Raw genomic sequence first — 19,503 nt, forward strand, 5'->3', positions numbered from 1 at the left:
GAAAGAAACTTACGTTGTTTGTAAACTTTGTACACAAAAAGTAGAATCTGAATATCATTTTCTGGTATGCTGTCCAATTTAGAAATCTTTGTCAAAAAATATGGTATTGTTCAGTCATTTCCTGTATAAATAAATTTGCAAGGACATTATCTTCAAGAATAATAAAAAATATAAGAAATACAGCCAAATATGTATATTTGCTATGCAATTAAGAAAGGAAAAACTTACAGATATTGCTGCTTTTTAATGATTAATATATATATTTAGAACCCATAGTTGTTTTTTTTACTGTATATTTTGTGATATCTTGGCCATCCTTTTTATTTCTGTAAATGGCCAAAGGTATATTTTATATGCCGATATGCCAATAAATCTGAATCTGAACTGTATTTTAATTTTCCCATGCTTTCCTAATGCAGCTGCAACGTTTATTAAATAGGGGTTCCGTAAAATGCCGTAGCATTTTAGATTTTACATTTTAAAATGTAGTACACTATATAGACCTACTTAGTTTCGGAAAATAGGTTTTTTCCAATAAATTTTTGTTTTGAGTTTAACGCCATTTTTTCAACAGTTTTTCAGTCATATAACGGCGGGCTGTTAACCTAACCAGTTTTCCTGGATTCTGTACCAGTACAAACCGTTCTCCGCAAGTAACTGCCAACTTCCCCACATGAATCAGAGGTGGAGGACTAATGAAATCAGACACAGTGTCGTTCATCAAATAGTCACGGAGAACATACGCCCCGTCCGAGGATCGAACTAGCGACCCCGAGATCCCTAGACCAACGCTCTTACCTATTGAGCTAAGCGGGCGGCTTCAGTAAAGTCTTTTTCCGCATATTTTGCAACCATTGTCAAATACATTACCAAAATAAGCATAATCGACGATTCTTCTATTTTGCTTTTCTCCGTTTTATTATCACTCCCGACACTCCTTTCTTCAAAACTTAAAATTTTTTTAGCCTTCTGAAACTGTCCGTATTTATCGCGACTTATTTTAGAGAGCAGCTGAGTTTGAAAAAGGTGCATGAAGGGCTATTGAAATGAACATCAAAGAACTTCTAGTAATTTTAAAAGATACGCACTTTTCAATGAAAATATTTTGGAATACTGCATGTTATGAAATGTGTAATATTTTTACGATTAGATTGAAAATTTAAAATTCATGTCTCATAACTGCTTGTTTATAGGTTTCCAGGTAGAATTATGACAACCATTTAAAATAAACACAGTAACGTTACATAACGATTACATGTCTTTTACGAGCTGCAGTATCAAGTTTTAAACGGTTTTACTACAAAACGCTTCGGTGAACTTTTTCTATTTTGGGATAGATATTAACCACATAATGAATTTTCACATACAAAAAATTTAGCAAAAAATTTCCCCGGGCCAATTTTTTGCAAAATGGATCAGAATCGATTTTCTTCCTGAATTTTCTTAAACAACCCAAAAGTCTGTTTTCGAACCTCCTTCGAAAATTCAGATAGAAATACCTGTTCATGTTAATAATCACTAAGAAATTGCTTTATTCTGTCGTTTGATATATATCTAATGCATTGACGCCAACAATACGCTTGTAGTATCGATTTTATACTATTTTAGTGCTACCATTAACGGACGTAAAAAGCGCGAAAAACGGGTCATGGTTTTCGACGTCATGGTAACGTCATACGAATGTTTATTGCTCTAAAAGATGATGATATCAATTGGAAATATCTTCAAGTTTATTTTGGTATATAAGACAATCAGCAAATCTTAAATTTTGACAAAGTACCATTCCCCCTTAACCTATATTTATTTACCTTGTACTGCAGTTTGTTTCCGGATGTTCGAATTATCGTTAAGACACCAAATTTCATTAAGTAGAAGGTGATTATCGCACTTACTAGTATAATTATACATATGTCCACACTGCTTTGGCGCCTAGTCCTTTCGCTTTCACTTATTAGGCTGTCCTTTTTACAGTGTATTCTTACTGCTAGTCTTTACAACAGTAAACCAATTCACCCGGTCTTACTTTCGCTTTCGACTTAAGATTGTCGGTAAATGAGTGAGTTGTAGCGATAATTGCCTTTCTTTATTTAAATGCGGGTTTTTGCCTGTTAGATTCCAATGTGTTTTCCATGTACTGTAATTAATGATTGTACATGCATGTTTGATTTCCTGTCTATTGTATGTTTATATGTCTTCTTAAGCTTTCAACTTAAGATTGTCGGTAAATGAGTGAGTTGTAGCGATAATTGCTTTTCTCTTAATTAATTAAGTTTTTTCCCCTAGGATTTCAATGTGTCCTTCATGTGCTGTATTTAGTGTAATGTTCATGTATGTTCGATTTTCTTGTAAATTGTATGTAGATATGTTATGCTCTTCATTATTGGAGGAATAAAAGTTATTCTCTCTTTGAAGCGTCATGACGTCATTTGTTTGCTTATAGTCTATTTCAATAGAATTTTAAGTACTATATAGTCTTTTTCGGAAATTATAATTCGGTCACAGTATAGGTAATTTCAAACATTACCGTGATTGCGGGATAATTGTAGTAACATTTCCCCATCCCTTTCTTTTTTCTTTTTTTTGTTGGTCCACTCACTCTTGCTTTATATATATACATATATATTTTGTAATTTAATCATCTTTCTGAATGATTTACAAAACAACAACCATGATAAAATTATATATGCTATTTGACTTCGTACATGCTTATATCACCATGTCATGTTGAATTGAATTGAATATTATTTTTGCATTGTATACTGAAATAACTGTTATGTACAAGTTCCGAGGTAATAAAGGTATGTTCTGTTCTGTTCTGTTCTGTTTACTGACGTAAACTTTCCGCGTTAACGTCGATGTCATTATAGATAATGGCCCTGGGGACGATTATGATAATATGATAATATGATAATGCATCAATCAAAACGACAACGGGAGAATTTCAAACATAAATTTGTTACTTCAAATTACGTTCCGGCTTAAAGCTGTATCTGTATAGTATGTATTTTTCTCATGCTTTCAATGGTAATTTTTTTAACCAGTCAAACCATATAAAATTACACCATTTAACAAACACAGTTTTAGTTTAGAAATTTTATTTCACATTTTACAATTTTTTAGTTGTCTAAGAAACCAGCACTGGGCAGGTGGACTAGGTAAATAGATATCTCTCCATTTATACACCAGTTCACATATAACATTATAATCAGCAGTCATTTTATAACTTAACGAAAATACATCACAAACTTTAATAAACTATCACAGTCAAAAACACATTTCCAATGAATGACTCTTATTACAAATCCATTCACAAGTGTTGCTCTTATTTGTGGGAATACTAACGACGTAAGCTTGATACTTTGTTATAGGCGTTATCAAACTTACATACTTGCACGGTACATACACGTGCACCGGATGTTCATTAACCTTTAGCATGCTAGATAAACTGTCGTCTGCTGGAAATGTCGTCTGCTAAAATTGTAAAGTTCATTCAATTTGCTCCAAAATTGGAAGAAATATTGTCAGAGTAGCAAACAGCTTGGAACCTGATCAGACGCCGATTTAATCGGCGTCTGATCTGGTTCCAAGCTGTTTGCAAAGGCTGTTAAATTCGCCTGCAGCAAGCTAAGGGTTAACACTGACACTGTTGCATGAATGCCGCATATTGTAACGATTTGACTTTATCCATTCTCGATTATTAGTTTTATACTGTTTTTTGCAATTTTCTATGCATTTGTAACTAGCTGACTTTAACCATTCTACGCAATTTATATCTATTTCACTTTCTCGGTTTCCATTTTTACTGTGTTTTTATAAATGATATTAGTTTAAAGTTACTGAATCATTTATATATCATCTGTCACTTAGATTGTTTCAGATACTTCAAACATCCATTACAACATATATTATGTTTTAGGATACTGCGGGGCCTCCTTCGCCAAGTCATTAAGGTCACTGGCTTCCATGTTCTCTGACTTCAAATCACTTCTTGCCCCACCCCGCTGTGGGTTATAGACCTCACAAATTATTTCGCCGAGGACACCACCCAGTGGAGTGTTTCTACCAACCTGAAGGTGCCCGCTCAAATGAAATAATGCCCGGGAGCACATGAGGTCTTCCTTTGTCATCAAATGCTACAAAGTTGCCACATTATCTAAAATTGTGACTTTAAAACTCAACAGGATCTAAGCAAAATCTAACATAAATTTTACACTAAACAAAACTTAAGGCGTTACAAGAACACGTATGTAATTTAGATGAAAATTTATCACGATAGCAAACGATATTATCTGTTTGCAGTAATGTATATAACTACCTGGAATAATAGATATACATCAAAATTACATTTACAACAAACATCTATCAGTTAACTACTTTGAACCACATTTTCATAGCAAACAGTATGTAATCTTAGAGGTGAACACCCTCAGCGTTGTATACCAGATTTAAACTATCTGGACTAAAATTGAAAACGTCCTTACAATATTCTAACGTTTTTATTCATTAGCATGAACAGAAGTTCCATTTTTTTCAAATCTTGTAAGCACTTCAACATGTTAAGTATGTTTCTTTAGGAACCTCTCTGCAATGTCCATTATGTTTATATCATGAGTATTACAATTGATATACAGACATAAGTTAATTGGCTGAGATCGTATCCAGTATACATGAATGAGATTCACAATAGGCGCATTATACAAACTTCAAAATCGTCTACTCATTGTAATGCAAACTCCATTTGCTGGTGTCAAAGAGGGGCGTAACGCTTCTTTGAGAGGAATCTGCAAATAAAATGGAAAGTGCATCAAATTCTAAAGGAAAAATGAACATATGATGTAGTCATAGAAATACATTGACGAATTAAATAAAGACAAAGGTTTTTATTATCAATAATTTAAAATCCCAAAGGTGTACAAATGAATGTAAAAAAGGTGTTAATCATTACCTCGGTATTTTTGCAAGTTGTTAACGTGTAGTTTCTTATAATGTCTATAATTGCAGTTTTCACTTTTATCATTGCTAGCTTTTGTCCAGGACACATTCTTGGACCTTGCCCAAATGGAAGAAAACTGTATTGATTACTTTCTAGTCTATTTTGTCTGGCAAACCTAAAAAATGAAGTTATATCATATAGTATTGAATATACGCTGCAACTTTAATAACATTTAATAACTTTAATAACGTTTTTGTCAAAAATTCCTTCAGTAACAAAAAAAAAAAACAGTGATAAAAAATCAACCAAAATTGATTGATGGTACCTGGAAGAGACACATGTGTCGATAAAATCCATGTTATTAATTGTATTTTAGTTTAGATGAAAAATAACTACATCAGATTAGAACACATAAATACCTTTCCGGAATGAACTTATCCGGGTCCTGAAATAATTGTTCGTCGTTGTACATTGGACTCGTCATGACGCGGACTACCATGCCTTTCTTAAACGTCACGCCCCTTATTGTACAGCTTTCCGAACAGACACGTGACAAACTGGAAAAAAATAGGCAATACATTTTTGTAGATATAAGAAAATACCTCAAAGAAACTGTCTCAAAAATTTAAAAAAAAAAAACACTTACAATTCTTGGTAGCTACATGGACCACATAAAGAACAGAGCCAACAACAAATCGGAAACGTAACGCCGATAGTCATAAGATATTTACTGAACGTCAACAAACGTAGACTTATATGCAAATGGGAAGTAAAATATGGATTTCTGTGAGTCGTTGCGCTTTACCAACATATGATTTGTCAGTCATTTGACTTACCCAGGAGCGACAGGATGATGACGGTATGTTTCACTGAAGAGCATGTCCAAATATTCCAACTTTTGTAACTCCGCCAATGAGAAATTTCCATCCTGAAAAAAAAGTTTAAAAACTATACTAATACATCAATATATACTTTTAGAAAATCGACATTTGAAATACATGAGTAATAGAACAGAATCTATATTGCAACCTTGTAATGATGTAACAATGGTCGTTTACAACTATGTAAAATTTAACACGATATCTTTTGTTTGCAATGTGTAAAAGAAAAAGTTGTGTAGTTTGCTGTAGCTAAATAGTTAGCATAATCACCTTCCCGCAAATGCGGTGGATTTCGTCGTAAAGTTTATCTTGGCAGTGTTGGTTACACGCAAGTTCATATAAAATGAACTGTATGGCCGCCGTCGTCGTTGAATACATCTCGCTCAAAAATGACGTTATATGAGCTATTGTCTCGTCCGTCGTCAACCCCCGACGGAAAAGACTTCCGTCAATATCCCGAGAGAGCACTTTGGAGGAGAGAAGAAAAGATAATAAGCTGACATGGTCACCGTCTTTCAATTTATTGTTGTTCTGAAAATAAATACAAGACGTTCTATGTGTAAGTACTTCTGCTTTGCCTCTTGAATTTTGTACAACGTCAATTTCTCAGCAGCGGATATGCTGAAAACGTGATCGGCGAACACAATTGTTTAGTGTGTCATTACTAGATCAGCAGTCAGCTGACAAGGTCCTTTAAATAAAATCGTTGCGAAGCAACAAATCATTTTTTGTCTTAATATGAAAACCTGTCTAAATTATGTTCTATATAATGCAATAAATTATTCTGATGTCAGATATCAACTTAACGTAGCGAACATTAAATCCATACACATACAAAATGAATAATTTTATTAAAAGTACTTTATATTTATCTCACCTATGTGTCCCGGCGTTTAAAATAACATTTATTGCTCTTTTATCCGTTACTTCTCTTTATTTTTTTCTATATCTATTCAGTTATTTCAACATTTGTATTTTATATCAGTGAATTTGAATCAACTAAGTACATTTAAGTGAATTATGCTTAAAGCTTTGATAACATCTAGGGAAAGATTTTACAAATAATATCAAGGACAAATATGCAATGGGAATGACCACATTCCAACCTTTTCTACAAAATTTAAAATAGGACATAGTCAAATATCAAAACTGAAAGTACTGAGCAATTAATTCTCAGAGCTAACGAGAATGAGGCGGTGTTGGAATTTGGTGGAGGTAAGGAATGAGGTTATTTACACAGTTAACAGATGTAATTCTGACACGACAGGACCGGGCCGGTTCCTTCATTGTCCTAGTTATCTATATGGTTTATTTGTCTTAGCATTTTACTCACATATACATCTAAGCACTGCTTTAGGGCTATGTTATTGGAAAATGTCAATGTTCAAGATTGATATTTGTCCTTGATTCAGCGTTTCAAAATTCGTACACTTTTGTATTCCATGTTTGGATAAAATAGAACACGAGATTTTAAGGTAAAATACGTACCTGACCAGTAAGAGTATTATTCAGATATTCTCTGAGAATGTTTACTACTTCTTCATGAGACTCTCTATGTTTCTTGTCTGCAAGTTTCAGTAGTGGTGTCAAACTTGGAAATAAACCTGCAAATTGTATAAATACAGATTATATAAAGTACCTGTCAAAAGAATGCAATGTTTGGTCATTTTAATAATGGTATGCTATATGGTATTTTGTGGGAACGGTTCTTTAATATTAAGTAAGGTCAGTCACTTGGCTCAAGTTTAACAAAGAGGGTGTATTTGACGATCATTTTCAACATTTCAGATCATTTGCAAACTTTCAGCAAGGTGTTAGTTGTAGCTGACCATAGTTCAGTCTCTTATCCCAGTTATGTAATTTGGCATTCATAATTCTGCAACGTAAGCATAAAATTATTGCAAAAATACACACGTGCTAAACCACTAGCTTCGTTTTCCGCTGATGCTGACCAATTACTGGCAATCTCGTAGTTATATATAGAATCGTGATGCTTCGCAAGCTGTTCTTCATCCATGTCCAATACAATACGCATGACACCTTCTGACACGTAACTATCTATTACCCTTAATTAGAAAAAAATAACCATTTATCATTGATAGTAAAACACATAAAGATGAAAAACGATCTCTCGTCATTGGTCAATTTATAAAATATAGACGTGATATTCATAATTGTATATATACTGATAACCATTACAATAAAACCTGTGTTGTCTTACAATATCATGTCACTAGTTTTCCTTTATGTAATTTAAGGACGTCAGAAAAATACACAGATCAAATCTTTGACGATTCAGTATATATTAATTCAGCTTCATTCAATCTGTCTTTAAATGATTCAATCAACTTTCCTGAAATTCTAAATGGAAGACGTGTAGCGTTAAACGTATGTTTGAATTGGAAAGATATTTTCTTTACGCTCAATTTCTAAACAATCCAAGTGAGATGTTATATTTACTTTGAAATGTTTATTCCTTCATTTTCCTTTGCATTTTTCAATTCCTCTGACATTTGATGCAGCATTCTGTTTGAGGAAATTCGCATTTTCTGAACAACCTGTAGCAAAAATGTAATACCGAGTATATATAACTTCGACTTTATTGAAAACCAATCAATTTAAACGAAGATCTATCAATAAACTTTGGTGAAAAGTTTAGTACACTGGCTTTGAAGATGACGAAATGAGTTTAAATATTCACATGGGAGTAATCCTGGTAATTTCTTGCTTTCATGCACTGTAGTAAATTAACAATTCAATATGTATAAATATTTAAATTCTCAATTAAATTGTGCTTTAAAGCCGTCCTTTACAAATAATATTGTCGCATTTGGTATTGATAAAATCGTCATCATCATGAATTACAATGATTATATAAAGGAAAAATTGATGATAACTGACAAACGGGATGGATGACCACTCATTGTATTCTAAAATTACAACAATATACTTATATTTCAGGTAGCTACCTATGGGCAGAAAGAGCTTACCTGTTTTAAAATACCCGTAGAATTCAGCAACTTATTTAACACAGCACGTTGATTTTTCCAATGTTCTCCGTCTATTTCAATAAGGCGGAGGTTATCCGGATAATACACGAAGGGGCGATAACTCTGGAAAAAAGTTTATGCACTCAGGTAAACAATTTTCAGTACGAATTTATGTTGTAAACATTATTAAATGCGATGTATTAGATTGTATTAAATGCGATGTATTAGATTGAAGGTTTTAATTCAACTAATATCAAAGTTAATCTTAATTTTATAGATATACAAATATATAGATTCATTTCACAAGATATATTTCATACTTACAGTGCGGATATAGAATTTTTCGAAATGTCTGTTGAGAATGTCTCGGGCAAAGTCGACGTCATTGACAACAATGCCTGGTCGAAAGCCTTCGTAAAATCTATGAATATAAGACAATAAGAAATAAAATGTGTAAAGAAATAAACTACATAATTGAAGTTTAAACTTATTTCTTAAACTGACGCGTGCAAATTAACATAATGTGCACCTCTCTATCAAAACTAACGAACTGTTTCTATACAGATAGATATTCATATGTATTTAAAATATTTCATTATTACAAACAAGACTGAATTTTTACTTGGACACTTAAGAATTTATCTTACCCATACACATCTCCGAATTTCTTTTTCCAGTCATCGAACACATGCAATACATTCTGAAATTTCAAAATAAAAGTTCGTTTTTTTGTTCTTTTTCTTCTTAATTATTTTCATTATCACTACTGCTATTTTGTTACAAAATGACTTATTTCCTTGAGCTCCATTGTAATTAATGAAAGTTGATAAGTCTGAATAATGCATTGAACACTTGACTTGTTGTATTACTTACAACTGAATATATAAAAATACTTAACCATTACCTTGTTGGAAACGCATATTGTCTTAAAGAGTCCCTATAAGAGGTTTTAGGATAGCGTTAGCAACTGTTTAATAATGCGGTGACAAAGTGTGATCGTTCTGAAATATACTATTTACCTATCTGTCCGCAGTAATCAGTTAAACGTAACGGTAAATACTTCAAATACAAACAGCGGCCAAGCGTGCAAAATGTCTTTTAAATAGTTCATTTAACCTTTTCAGTTGATCGTTGGCTGACATAATGTTGGCTTTTTTATATTAATGTAGTAATATAACTTCGAATATAAAAATATGAAACAGTCTTTAGTTACCTTTATTGCAATTATCAAGGTCAACCTGTTTCGCCTTAATAGTACACTAAGAGTAATTTTTTTTAATTTATCACTCTTTATTTAACTACAGCTAAAAGAAGTATCATAGACATTTTCAGGTACTTTAAAATGATTCGGCGTTTATTTTATTTCTAAACATTTGTTGTTATATTATGACATACTGTTATGAATGACTGAGGAATTTACACACGTCACAAGTACACGTGTCACAAGTACTTTGTATGTTTACCTTTCCTTTGAACTCCAGAACGTTGCCAAATATCCAGACAGGTTTAGGTCCTGGTATACCAAGCTTCTCAAGCGTAGAGTATGTCTCTACCATATATCTGTAAGTAAAATATGTTTGAAACTTTTGTTCACGTTCTGCGTGGAGTATGTATCTACAATAAATCTGTATGCAAAATATTCTTTTCTGTAACCTTTGTTCACGTTCTGGGTAGAGTATGTATCTACCATGTACCATGTTTGTAAAATATTTTGTATGTTAACATCTGAATTTCATATGTCCTTGATCGCGCTCTGGGTAGAGTTTTTTTTCTTGAAATAATATTTGGGCTTCAAGGTTTAACTAAATTTAGTATCAAACAATATCAAAATAAAACATAAATATAGTAATAGCTTCGATTTTGGGTACATTAATGTAAAACATTCGGGTTTCGAAAATATTTAATTTCTTTGAATTAAATTGAAGTGCAGTGTGATTTACTGTGCTATTTAACGTTTTCAGTAGTCCGTACTGCTATTTAAATTGGCTGTTCCATTTACATACGTTTTTGCTATACTGCAGCGCTCTTTATTTACGATTTCACTGTAAAATGGTAACTCATCCCTTAAATGGTGGTTAAGGTCATATACCGAGTATTTAATGAAGCATACAGAGTGCATGTTAATGGAGATGCAAGTTACTTGGAAAGCAATAATACTACAGCTGTGCCATTCATTATATTGATATTCAAATGTACTTTAAAGGTTGTTTATCGAAACACACCTAATTCAGGGATAGCAGTATTAAAATTGTCTTACCAAACCCTTTTTGTACCCAAGATAAACACACCACACAGAACTGCGTGTTCAACAGTTATTCATCACTGTTATAACAGTACATAATGATTATATTTTTGTAACTGGGCGGCCACTAAAACTAATGTTTAAATAAGGTTAAAAGTAAAGTAACGGAAAATCCTAAACAACGCGACAAACAGATATTGCTTGACTCACTCTCTCCATAGAATACGCTGAAGATAAGAGGGGATTTGTCCTTGCAAACATGAACTTATCATAAACGGCTGAGTGTGTGCATCATAAAAAAAATACATAAGCACTCGGTATAAAAATAGAAAACGGACATGAAGAGACACGAAAAAGCAACCCGCGTGATATACCATTTAATTCCCATCTGTACTTAAAAGTTTGATTGTCTCATAATATCAAGTACTTTTACACTTCTAAATAATGACCGACGTATAATAAAATCATTACTTTCTTTTCTCTTTTTTTTTAAAAACAAACTTAACTCAGTTTCTGTTTCAATATAAGTAAAGTAACTCATTTTTATATATATATATATATTTCAAATTGACACTTAAATAAAAAAAATATGTAATTCATTCCCTTTATATAATGAAATAATCCATGAATATAAAGAAGACGCTGCTCACTGGAAACGATATAAAGTAAATGTCTGTCCATATCTTTGATTTAACTTGAAGCTTTCCTTGTATCAATTACATCATAATAGTGAAAAATATAGCAATCGGTCGTACAAAGGTATGCTATCGATATTTCATTTATTTATCATTTTTATCTTAGAATCAGTTAATAGAGTAGGTTGAAGTTTATTTATTTATTTATTTATTTATTATTTTTTATTTATTTGTTTATTTATTTATTTATTTATTCATTTCTCATTGTTTATCTATAATCCCAGCAGAAAATGAATACATATAGTAAAGAAATATTTTAAGATCTTAAAACATCTACTGTCGAAAAGGATATTTCTAGCAATTCACCAAATGCAGTTCTGCATATATCAAAGTAGATTAAGTAATGTTCGAAACGACTTACCTGTATATAAAGACAACGCACATTCCGAGGAAAGCCAAGACCAGATACGGATTAACTTCCAACGAGAAAGACATTCTGTTCGCTCTCAAATACGCTGATAAATCCTTCACTCAGAGAAAATACTTCTTTAGTTCTTGTGTTCCTTTAATCAAAGAAATGGTATTACAAATCGTTAAAAATCTGATATTTATTATTCAGTCGCAACACCAAACGCTCTGTGATGCAGATAATTTCTGAATGGAAAATGTAGTCAATGTCTCGTAGTTTTAAGAGAACTCTTGGAGTCAGAAAAGTTTCTATTGGTTAACAGAGTTATGACGTAGTCAGCTCTTTCACGACAATATTCCATTCATAACAGAAGTCTGTATCTGTAAATGGTTCCTTGTAATTTCAGGAATTGTTTCCACTGTTTGAACGCCTCTGAATGACTCCGCGGTGTTATTAATTCTTTCTATGAATGGCCATGTGAACAATAAAATGAAATAAGTTTATTTACCTTACACGTATTGCTGACAGATAATGTATTTGTTTGAACAGAAAGTACATTCATTATGTTACTACAAGAGTACATAAGGATTTCCGTCAAATTATTTCATCCAATTTTGGTGTATTTTTAAACCTTACGGATGACATGGCACATCTGTTATGTGTGTGTATTCTTGTATTATACATTTTGATCTTGTTATAACATATTTAAATACTGGGGACTCATAAGCTTTATTCAACAAATAAATGAGCCGCGCCATGAGAAAACCAAAATAGTGGCTTTGCGACCAGCATGGATCCAGACCAGCCTGCGTATCCGCGCAGTCTGGTCAGGATCCATGCTATTCGCTTTCAAAGCCTATTGCATTTAGAGAAACCGTTAGCGAACAGCACGAATCCTGACCAGATTGCGCGGATGCGCTGGATGGTCTGGATCCATTCTGGTCGCAAATCCATTATGTTGGTTTTCTCATGGCGCGGCTCAAATTTCAAATATAATAGAAGCCAGTTATAGCAACTACATGTCTGACTTATACTGCTTCATGCTCGTTGAGATTCTACTGGAACGTCTATTACACTGCCTACATCTGCACATGAAACAAAACATTTGTCAAATTCCATTTTTCGAGAAGGATGATATCGACTTTTTGTTAGAATATAAAAGAAATAAAATAGTAAATGATTTGAACATGATAGAAACCTCATTTTATTTATTTTAATTATTTGCCAAAATAATTCTTGAATCTGACAAATTGACGTATAAACACCGATGTAATATTATTTAACAACCTCATATATAACATGAAGTTATTCCCTCTTGCTGCGTTCCCTTAAGTATAATAAAACCGTTCCTATTGGACATGTTCTCAGGATCCTTCATTTATATGAGCCGTGCCATGAGAAAACCAACATAGTGGGTATGCAACCAGCATGGATCCAGACCAGCCTGCGCATCCGCGCAGTCTGGTCAGGATCCATGCTGTTCGCTAACAGTTTCTCCAATTCCAATAGGCTTTAAAAGCGAACAGCATGGATCCTGACCAGACTGCCTGCGCGGATGCGCAGGCTGGTCTGGATCCATGCTGGTCGCATACCCACTATGTTGGTTTTCTCATGGCACGGCTCATATCTATATAAGAATAATCGTGAAACAATAAATATTCCAATATTCGGAAAAATACTGTCAGACACGGCCTCGCCGCGGCCAGTTTAATGCAATTTGATGCTGAGCAGAAAAAAGTAATATAGATTTTACTTATATTTGCATTGGTAACAGATAATAGCAGATGTTATGACTTTCAACCTGCACCTGTAATTTTCACTAAAGCATGTATTGTACATAGATCTAGTTTTAACATGTTTAAGATAAACTACACATTAAATATACACATATTAATATCGACGTTCCTGTGGCAGTAAGATATCCTGCGTAAACAGATACCCGTAATTGTTTTGCATTCTAGATATGGATCAAGCTGATTTTAAACGCAAATGCAGCTTGTGAATTAAAGGTGGTTAACCAGACTTTGACCCAGTAATGGATTTGTTCATCTTCAACGATTTTATCATCTGATAATATTTATTTATTTGTTTTCCCTCAGTACTTAACAGAAGTGTATACAGAAGTAATTTACATAATGATTATGTTGTGAAATTTGCATTGACAACTGTGTCTTAACCTGAAACCTGAAATCCTTTAAAAATGTAAATTTGAAAAAAGTACTATTAACCCCTCTGTCTATTCACGACATGTTGAAAAATGTGAATTCAAAAGCTAAACACTTAAAATGTGCCTTTCCGATTAGATTGTTGAGATATCCCGATGTCTATCTAATGAAAATGCAACCTAAAAATTATAAGGACATAAAACAAGTACCTGTGATTTAATTGTTTCATATTTAGGGAATCAATAATATTAATGGTACCATTGATAAAGCACATATTTGTAATAGGGATCTTGCACTGTGAAATTAGTCTTTTTGTTCCTTAAATAAATCTTTAACAGAACATACGAAAAGTGATATAAGTTACACAATTTTGCTTAAATGAGAACAACTACCTTTAAATCATGCATTAATGAGGTCCGTATTATCCAAGATTGTTCTACTTATGTTATAGAGCAAATCCCATTAGTACAGTTAGCGTGACGTCTGACCTATATTGGTGACACAGGCCAATATTGGGTTTACATCGAGATGTAATTCTGCTTTTGTCAAGGTCACAAACTTCTTATTTACCACACTCTTTAACAGCCGAAATATTAATAGATCACTACAACATGTGATAAATATACTCTCATATTTTAGTTATTATAGCAATCCCCATAAAAAAGATAATAGGTAAGGGTAGATTTCTCGGAAGCACAGAGCACCTCAAACACAACATCAGAGCCACGTATTTGCAAATTACATTTGTTTCGTAATTTTACTGATATTCCTCCTTCTAGGAGGAGTATCTGTACTTGTATCTACAATCTCTACAACAGAACTGTCTTCAACAGTATATTTTATTGCCACTGCATTTTAATTAAAAAAATCCAGTATTTTTATGTTAACAACAATACCAAGGTATTCTCTAACAGTATGAACATTGCTCATGTGCACTGCTCTTTACTTTTTCAGTAATAAGAGAGTCCATTCTCTTCCAATCAGTCTGACCTATTCTAGTACTGCACTTTTTTTTCGAAAACAATCTTCACATGCCGACACGCCGTTATCAGAATACCTAGACTATATAATATGGTTAAATGTCTCATTGCTTATTAGAAACTCAATTTCAACAATATGTTTTGTTTTAAATTCCTCTCAATACATATCTTTAAATCTAGAAACACTAATTGCTAGGAAAATTATTAAAATTTTAATGTGTTTCTGTGTGCGATAATTTTTGTAGGGAGCTGACCTATACACGTTTGGTATTAGAAATGGCATCGACATTAAGAACTATGAACCAAAATGAGATATTTTTGAGTTGTACAATAATAAATTAATTATACTAATATACATCATTTCAAATAAATTCATATTTCTATGTCTGATGTTATAAGTTATATGCAAGAGAAACATTGTCCAATCAATATGAACAAGAAATTAGATTAATTTTACCTCAACAGCTTTCAAATCCATCGACAAACTTAGTGCCTATATAGAAACTTCTGGCACATTTATTTTAGCTCCCGAACAACGAAGTTGTAATTTTAGCTTTGATGTTAAGTCATTTCAAATAACACTCCTTTCATATGATACTTTTCACACAAAATACTGCTTTTAGATTAATATATTACACATAACAATGTACAATTAATAGGATCAAATTTTGCTATCTACTTAAATGAAACTGTTAAAATAGTGTGTGCAACTGCACTTTGCAAAGAATAACTAGCCTTACAACATATAAGTTTAGTATTTATATCTTCATCATAAATATTTTACGCTGTAGTAGTTATCGTCGCCGGTATTTCATTCAGAAAATGATACTTGATGACATGATATGCTAATTCTACATTAAATAATTTTATTTTATAAGCAAGTGACAGCAAAATCCTGTTAGCTTGTTGAGGAAAGTAAATCCACTAAGGGGTGAGAATTTAATACAGCTCTCGAATTAACAAGCGAAACTTTAGTATATGGTTATCAGATAGTGTAATAATATATTTAAAGAATGAATTACTTAGTTTCCATGTCTGCGCAACGAAACATTTGCAAAGGTTTTACTACGAAATATTACTGCAATTGTTTATAAAAATCAACATGTTTTGCCATACTGTTGCATAGAAACGGTTTACATATTGCGTATTGTGCTAAATAGTAAGTATAGAATGCTGTTCAGCAATGAATATTCCAAACAACAATTGTTTCATCATGCACAAAGAAACGTTTGCAAAAGTTTTACTACGAAACATTAATGCAATTGTTTTTAAAAATCAACATGTTTTGCCATACAGTTGCGCAGAAACGGTTTACATATTGCGTATTGTGCTAAATAGTAAGTATAGAATGCTGTTCAGCAATGAACATTCCAAACACAATTGTTTCATCATACTTTACAAAAAAAATCATTTCATTATAAAAGAAAGAGCATGAACTATTCGTTGCGAACGTGCTAAATGTACCTTTAAAACAAACCAATATAATGTACTATCCCTTAACATTACGACGGCCATATTACAGCGTTCGCGTAAATTCTTTATTTTGTTAATACATTGGGAACATTCGTATAGTGTGGAGAACCATACCTCTAAGATGTTTAAATTGACTCAAAGTTCTTAAACTTAACCAGACGACCCTTGATTATTTTACTTCCTGCTTGCTACCACGATACTGACCGACCTTTTAAAAGACACAACGTTTTGTTAAGTTCAACGACATGCTTGAAGGTCACCAACTACCGATATAGTATTTAACAGATATATAAAAGTACACAAATTTTTGATAATACTTAACGCTTGCGCACTGCCTGTGTTTATCTTAGGTCCTCGTTAATTTACTATTGATAATACTGAGACTGGTATAGGAATATATACTTTTATTTCGTGTCGGTTTTTTTTTCGTTTTTTTAATCAAATTGTTTTAAGTACAAACATTATCAAAATTTGTAGTGAGCGGAAGGGATAAAGTAAATCTAGTACATTTCCGAGATATCAAACATTTTACTGGAGTTACAGAACGTTATAACAGTCATTAAGGACATCCTTTCCAACGATGAACGAAAACTTAAAGGTCATCCTTCCCTGTATATTAATATTTAATTACTAAATGCACGAACGTCACGCGGTTACGCTTCTTCTTGAACAAAACTGTGCAAACTGAAAACTAGGTTAACAGTACAAATTCGAAAGAATAGTAGGGCAAAGAAACAAGAAAAAATAATTTAGCAGAAACACAGACGAAAATAACACATTACTATGTATAACGTGTTTTCTACTTTTCTACCTTAAGACTTAAAGCGTCTATTTATTTACATACTACAACTTTGGTATAATTGTGTCCATCAAATTTATCTGCATAATATGTAGGGAGTGTTGCACTTTAATTTCCTCTCATAAACACACCCATTCAACCCAAATCTGTAATAATATTTCTTGGTTACTTTCTATGCTTTGGAATGATCTCCTGGGTGGTTTAATTTCATATAGTTATCGTTACTGCTTAAGACTTAATATAACTGAAGAATAGAACTGAAACATTTTAACAATAGAATTACCAATTGTCCTTGTAAATAAATGTTTGATAATTGCGTTACCTTTTCATCAGCTTTCTACATTGATATATCTGGCATCTTGTGGGGTTGAATCAGTTCGCAGTTTTCTAGTATCTGAATTATACTTCTATATGGTGTTTGTGACTGACAAGGTCGATACAGAAAATATTATTTAAGTTCCAATACCGATGATTGTTATACCCGAAAATTAGAATAAATAAATTCCTGGCACGAATATTATGTCAAAAGGTGAGGAAAAAGTTAACGAAGAAGGTTTAGTCTTTGAATTGTATTCCACGCTGGAATTGTGTTAAAATATTTCACAAGAGACAATAGTTGCAACCTAAAAGCGCGTTGTCTCGATTCCTTTCATCGATGTTTCAATAGTGGAAAGGTCATATACCGATTTTTGGCTGCATCATATCAATGTTTCTGACATGTTCATTTACTATTCCTAAAATATTTGATAGAAAATGTTGTAATAAGCAATAAGAAAAGACGCCTTATGTATCACAAAATGTTCAACAATCTGTAGTCATTTCCTCATTTTTTTCTATGTTAATCACTTTTGTACACTGAGATTCTAGTTATCTGATGTAAATAAAAACAGTCAACAATTAATGTCGTCGTCAAACAATATCCAGAAAGTGATCTAGTCGGCAAAACTGTATCCGGTCAATTATTTCGTCGGCAAAGATTTATCCCGTTGAAAATATCGTCGGCAAATCTGTATCCCATAAAAGGATATCGTCGGCACAAATTTATCCCTTAAAGAGATATCGTCGGCAAATCTCTATCCAATGACAGGATAGCGTCGGCAAAAATATTTATCCCGTACTGGGATATCGTCTTTTTCGTAAGAAATCGTCAGCTGTAGTAAAAACTTTTGATCTGGTTCGATGATGACACTTTAATTTATACCATTCATATCCATTGAAATATTTAACAGTTTACCACTGGGGCTTGTAACTATCAACATTTAGATCACTGATAAGTACATTAAGTATTTTAGTGTAAGCGTATCTGATTAAATTCTACATTCGTATCAAGTCTATTTACGCTATGTGACCAATGTTATGGATTCTTTATTGTAGTACTTTTTCATCTTCAGTCCTCTATTGGAAGAGTGCAGATGGCTGTTTTACTAAGCCATCTTGTGACAAAGCTATCATTAAAGTGGGAAGGAAAGACACTTTTTATCCTGGTTTGGGAAAGTCTTTTATCGAAAGTAATCACGAAAAAAGTATCATAGCTATTATGCTAAACAACTGAATTAAGTTTTGCAATTATTTTTATCTGGTTGCGTTCTATGCTTCCAAAGGATTTTACTGCAGATTTTATTATGTATTGTATTTTATGTTTTGTATTTTATGATTTGTATTTTATGTTTTGTATTTCATGATCATTAAAGCGTTTCACATTCAGTCTTCAATATATGAAAGGTATTATTTAAGCTATTTTCATATGTAGACGTCGGCGTTTGACACCTGAATAATTTAAATCTATCACAAAGGTTGCCTAAAAGGGTTACATAATGGTCGAAACTATTCTTCTAAAAGTTATCAGAAGTTTGGTCTCACAGTGAGATTATATCAGAAAGTATGAAATGTATTTACTAAAATTTAACTTTACTTATGATGAAACCGTGGTCAAATTGGTTTGCTAACAAATATGTCAAAACTTCATGCCCCTGTGTGTTTCAAACCAGACATACTT

General features: G+C 32.5%; 1 protein-coding gene across 2 annotated transcripts; it reads right to left on the bottom strand.

Annotated features, from left to right (window-relative positions):
* Positions 1-3,078: 3,078 nt before the first annotated feature.
* LOC123541737 (cytochrome P450 3A18-like) lies at positions 3,079-18,705 on the bottom strand. 2 transcript variants are annotated; one of them, XM_053531724.1, is made up of 14 exons: positions 17,830-18,705; positions 12,103-12,244; positions 10,268-10,364; positions 9,452-9,504; positions 9,129-9,225; positions 8,805-8,927; positions 8,275-8,372; positions 7,729-7,880; positions 7,303-7,418; positions 6,085-6,345; positions 5,770-5,861; positions 5,353-5,490; positions 4,946-5,108; positions 3,079-4,781 (listed from the first exon to the last, which is right to left on the bottom strand). In XM_053531724.1, exons 2-14 carry the CDS (start codon positions 12,174-12,176, stop codon positions 4,704-4,706), a joined length of 1,542 nt encoding a protein of 513 aa, XP_053387699.1. In that variant the 5' UTR covers positions 12,177-12,244; positions 17,830-18,705; the 3' UTR covers positions 3,079-4,703. The 2 variants fall into 2 exon arrangements, with proteins under 2 accessions (XP_053387699.1, XP_053387700.1); XM_053531725.1 differs by lacking the exon at positions 17,830-18,705 and adding an exon at positions 15,693-15,960.
* Positions 18,706-19,503: the final 798 nt, after the last annotated feature.

The sequence above is a fragment of the Mercenaria mercenaria genome, chromosome 19 (assembly GCF_021730395.1).
Source record: "Mercenaria mercenaria strain notata chromosome 19, MADL_Memer_1, whole genome shotgun sequence".
Taxonomy (NCBI): Eukaryota; Metazoa; Mollusca; class Bivalvia; order Venerida; family Veneridae; genus Mercenaria; species Mercenaria mercenaria.

Excerpts from the sequence above, each read along its gene's own strand:
- LOC123541737 (XM_053531724.1), bottom strand. The coding sequence starts at position 12,176 with ATGTCTTTCTCGTTGGAAGTTAATCCGTATCTGGTCTTGGCTTTCCTC. Across the intron at positions 10,365-12,102 it reads TGCGTTGTCTTTATATACAG|ATATATGGTAGAGACATACT; the intron begins GTAAGTCGTTTC and ends TTTTACTTACAG. Across the intron at positions 5,109-5,352 it reads GATAAGTTCATTCCGGAAAG|GTTTGCCAGACAAAATAGAC; the intron begins GTATTTATGTGT and ends TTCATTTTTTAG.